The sequence below is a fragment of the Theobroma umbraticum genome, unplaced genomic scaffold, assembly GCF_002168275.2.
Source record: "Theobroma umbraticum cultivar Fairchild unplaced genomic scaffold, ASM216827v3 scaffold_115.0, whole genome shotgun sequence".
NCBI classification, from domain to species: Eukaryota; Viridiplantae; Streptophyta; class Magnoliopsida; order Malvales; family Malvaceae; genus Theobroma; species Theobroma umbraticum.
This window is the reverse complement of record NW_018397284.1, coordinates 764791-769162: the sequence shown is the minus strand read 5'-3', so window position 1 is coordinate 769162 and position 4372 is coordinate 764791. Positions and strand designations below refer to the sequence as shown.

At 33.0% G+C, this 4372-nt stretch overlaps 1 protein-coding gene across 1 annotated transcript; it reads right to left on the bottom strand.

The window, feature by feature from the left end:
• Positions 1–1583: 1583 nt before the first annotated feature.
• Positions 1584–3720, bottom strand: LOC110428446 (uncharacterized). Its single transcript, XM_021444276.1, has one exon. The coding sequence runs from the start codon at positions 3718–3720 to the stop codon at positions 1693–1695; it is 2028 nt and encodes a 675-aa protein (XP_021299951.1). The 3' UTR covers positions 1584–1692.
• Positions 3721–4372: the final 652 nt, after the last annotated feature.

The window sequence follows — 4372 nt, the reverse complement described above, 5'->3', positions numbered from 1 at the left end:
AAAGTTAAATGACAAAAAAATAATTTAATTTATAAATCAAGCAATTTATAAATGGATGGTTGTTCATAATAAGCCTGAAAACAAATATAAAAAAATAAATTTCTAAATGGATGGATGCACCATGAACTTTAATCTTGAAACTTGACAAAAGGAAGAAGAAAATTTTTCTTTAATCTTTTTTATATTTTCTCAGGCATTTACACCCAAAACAAGCAATAGATTAGAAGAATGAGTAAATATGGATTGCTTTGTTCTCTAATGGTACATACTTGCATCATTATCTAATTGCTTTTTGGATTTCTTCATTGGAGAGTAAAACTCAATCTAAAGCCTTTTACCTTTTATTCTCTTTTTATCATTGCACTAAAGCATTTCCCAACCCAACAAGCAATGGATGAATTGTTATCAAAGAAAAGCAACTCCATTCTTTTGTCGCATTGACAAAGGTATGCATGGTTGAGTTGTGAATTTCTTTTTGTTTTTCGGGGTTATGGTGGGTTCTAACAAGTGCCCAAATCTTTCGAAATTCAAAGCAACTACTGAACTACGCTCAAACCTTTTTATAAATAGTGAATTTATTCTATATAATCTATTTCTAGCCTTTAATAATATGGAGCTTTCATTTCTATTGCTTGTTTTGAGTTGATCCAATCATCTCACAATCCAGTGGGTAGGTATACTTTTCATAAAGAAGGTTATAGAGTGCTCTTCTTTATCAACATCAATGACTAACGTTAAACAAAACCTTTTATTCAAACATGTTCATACCACACTGAAAGCAGTTTCTTGTTATGTTGCAATATTTTAATTACTTGGAATTAAGCAAAAAGAGAGAGGGAGAGTTGGAGAGGATGGATATCATTGTTATATTATCCTTATCTTCTGTTTCCAAGATTTCCTTTTCATTATGAAATGTAAAACCCTGATGAATCTAGTCCTATTAAATTTTCCTATATCATTGTAAACAATTAAGCCCAGATGAATGCATTTTCTACATTTTCTGATATCAAAGTAAGCTATTCCGACTGATCCTTCGGAAAATGCATCATAGTTTTCTATCTCTAAATTTACATCATGTTTTTCTTGCATTATTTCAATGCAGTTTCTTGCATCCATTTTTCTTTGCCGTTTCCTTTGGATGCCAATGAACTAGTTTCATTTTGAAGCTAAAGACTATCACCTTTCTGGTTAGCTTTAGTCGTTGTAGGAATGGATCTATTGAAAGGAAACCGTTAAGAGGAAATTCCACTAACAAACCTATCAGGAACTAACTTTCAAATGGAATAAGATAGCTTTAGTCTTTGCAAAATATATTGTTTCATTTTGTTCTTTCTTAATTTCACTATTTAAATTAGAAAATGTGTATCTGATCCTTCTATGGAAATGTAAGTTTTTTTGTCACGGCTTTGTTCAACTGCAGCAAAACAAGAGTGAGACCGAGGTTGAAGCAACTTGTTTGAGAGAGCCTCTAGGAATTGTAAGAGATGTAGGCGTAGACTCGGAAGGAATATATATATTTTCCTCAATGCCAGCAAAACCCACAATGATAGCCCAAACGGCTAAGGCTCAATCAAAAATTGCTTTCACAACAAATTTAAAGTTTGATATTATTACTACAAAAGCTTATTTAACAATGGAAAATATAATCCCATACAATGAAAAACAATAAAGCACTCCCACTTTATAAGAAAGCTAACAAACTCTGTGAGTGTAGCGGTCCCAACAATCGTAGTGAATGGTGAAGCTGGGTGTACAAACTACACATTCAAGAGCTACATCTTGCCAAAGTTGATCACAATAAAAGCAGGTGCCATAACTTTTTTTGACAAAAATGAGAGAATGAGGGTGTCGATGATACTGATATGGGAAAGTGATCCCTGTCTTGATCTTCATATATGGATATCTTCCAAGAGCACATTTTGGATGAGCAGAGTTATTGCAAACTATACAATGATAAAAGCAATAGTTTGGATCTCTTTTTTCTTCACATATGTCACAGTAATATTCTTCTGGATCATCATGCTCATCATGTAAACTAAGTTTTAGAAAGTGTCTATCACACTTGCAGCGAGTTGCTTGTGGTAGTGTAACGCAAGCAAAATCCAAAGCTAAAGTACTACAATCTTTACATCTGTATGCACCTTTCTCGCAAATGGCACCACAACCGCTGCATTGCCCTCTGAATTTAAAATCAAAAAAGAGAAAGTGCTCGTGTCCTTGACATATGAGAGTATGAGAAGTTCCAGCACACCTTAGACAAAATGCATATTTTGTGTCATCCATGTAAACAAAACCACTGCAGAGACGCATACACCGATCACATTTGTAAATGTCCACTAAATTGAGAGTGGTGAGAGATCGATGAAACCAATGATGCTTTCTTCTGGGTAATTCAGCACAGGTTTTATGGAGAAGGAAGTCACATTGTGAACAGTAGTAAAAGGAAGTTGAAATGGATAGCATGCACGCATCGCAACATTTATCATCATCTTCCTTGATTTTGCTGCCTAATGTTAAGTTATGATTATGGCTAAAGTGTTCTATCTTTGTGGATTCTCCTTCTTGGTTCATTTCAATGACACAAGTGATGGAAGAATTCATAGCTAAATTTTCAATAGACTCCTCATTTTCATCATTTACCTGATCAATTATATCATACATCTCTTTCTCCAATGCACAATTCACATGGACAACAAAATTGCAATCTTGCTTGAAACACTTGTAACAGCCATACTCTATTTTCACTTCACTAAGACAAATTCCACAACTATGGCTTCCAAGATCTTTTTTTTGAAAGAAATAGTTGTGAAAAATATAATGGTGATGCCGTGTGATTTTGATGATGCTTGGCAGTGAAATACATTTTTCATGGATCATAATGTGACATGTAGAACATATAAAGAGAACATAATTTCCTTCAGTACCACATGCATCACAAACGAATGGGTTGTCCTTTAATAATGGAGTGAATGAGTGCTCGTGATCATTATTATATTCAAAAATGAACCTTGACCTTGATCGAACACATTCAATGTCAATGTCAAACTTGCAAGGAAGACATTGATAAAACAAACTCCAATGGTCCCTCTGGCATAGCCTACAAACAAGGAAACCATCTTCAAGATAAAGAAGGTGTTTGCGATGACAAGGGTGATAAAGTTGAGTGGGTAACCGAGCACATTGCTTATGAAGGTAAAATCTACAATTAAGACAAACATAGACGGAATCTATCACGGGTTTTTGACACCAATGACAATCGACTCTTTTGAGTTCATCTTTAAGATTTTCAAAGAAGGTCAATGGATGTTCATGACCAATATATTTAAACTCACGAAAATCTTCATCCATGTTATGCAATAGGAAAGCACATTTGATGTCAAGGGCAGCAGGGCAAGAAGTGCAACGATATTTAAACATTAAACTTGTTTCCTTGCACAAATCACAAAGAATGGATGACAACCTAAGAGCAAGAGTAAGATGCTTACGATGAAAAGGGGAATCACTAATTTCGGGGGGTGCTTCGGCACAATTTTTATGGAGGTAAAACTTGCATTCTCCACAACCAAAACTTAGGCGGCCCGATAACAATTCCAAACATGCCGAGCAGTGAGCTTCTTTACTTTTTTCACTCTGCTCTTCATCATTGAACACTACCAAGGAATGTGGATGGCTAAAATGTAGAATTTCCTCAGCTTTCTCTCTCTCCTTCTCCTTCTCCATAAGTAAGGAAAGACGTAGAAAGAAAGATTAGGCTATTGATCAATATTTATAACCAAAGAAAAACACTTGTTATTCTTTTTTCTTTCTCTTTATTCTTTTCTTGTGTTTGTTAACAATCCAAACTTTGGAACACTGACACCATTAAATATTAATACTAATGACTCTTACTTACTTAGGCTTTTTTTTTTATTTTCTTTTTTCTAAGTAGTAAAGTAATACTCATAAAAATAAATTTTAATAAATGTTTTTTTCTAATTTTTACATAAAGTAATGTAAGTAATGGCTTAAAAGCATTTATATTTTTTTTTATTATTTAAAATTCTTTTTTTTATATTCTAATATGCTTAAAGTAGTATTTTTAAAGTTTTTGGAAATGGACAAAATAATGATAATATATAGTCCTTTCCTTAACATCAGTATATACTAAGTTAAGTATATTCAAATTTTACTTAACATCTATCACATAATACAATTTCTAAAAGGATGGATCACCTTGAAGGAAAGAATTTTACTTTATTTTATATTTATCTTTTCTCAGAAACATTTACATCCAAAACAAGCAATGGATTAAAAGAAAAAGTAAATAAGGATTACTTTATTCTCTAATTGTACAAACTTGCAGCATTATCTAGTTGCGTTGAGCTGCGAATTT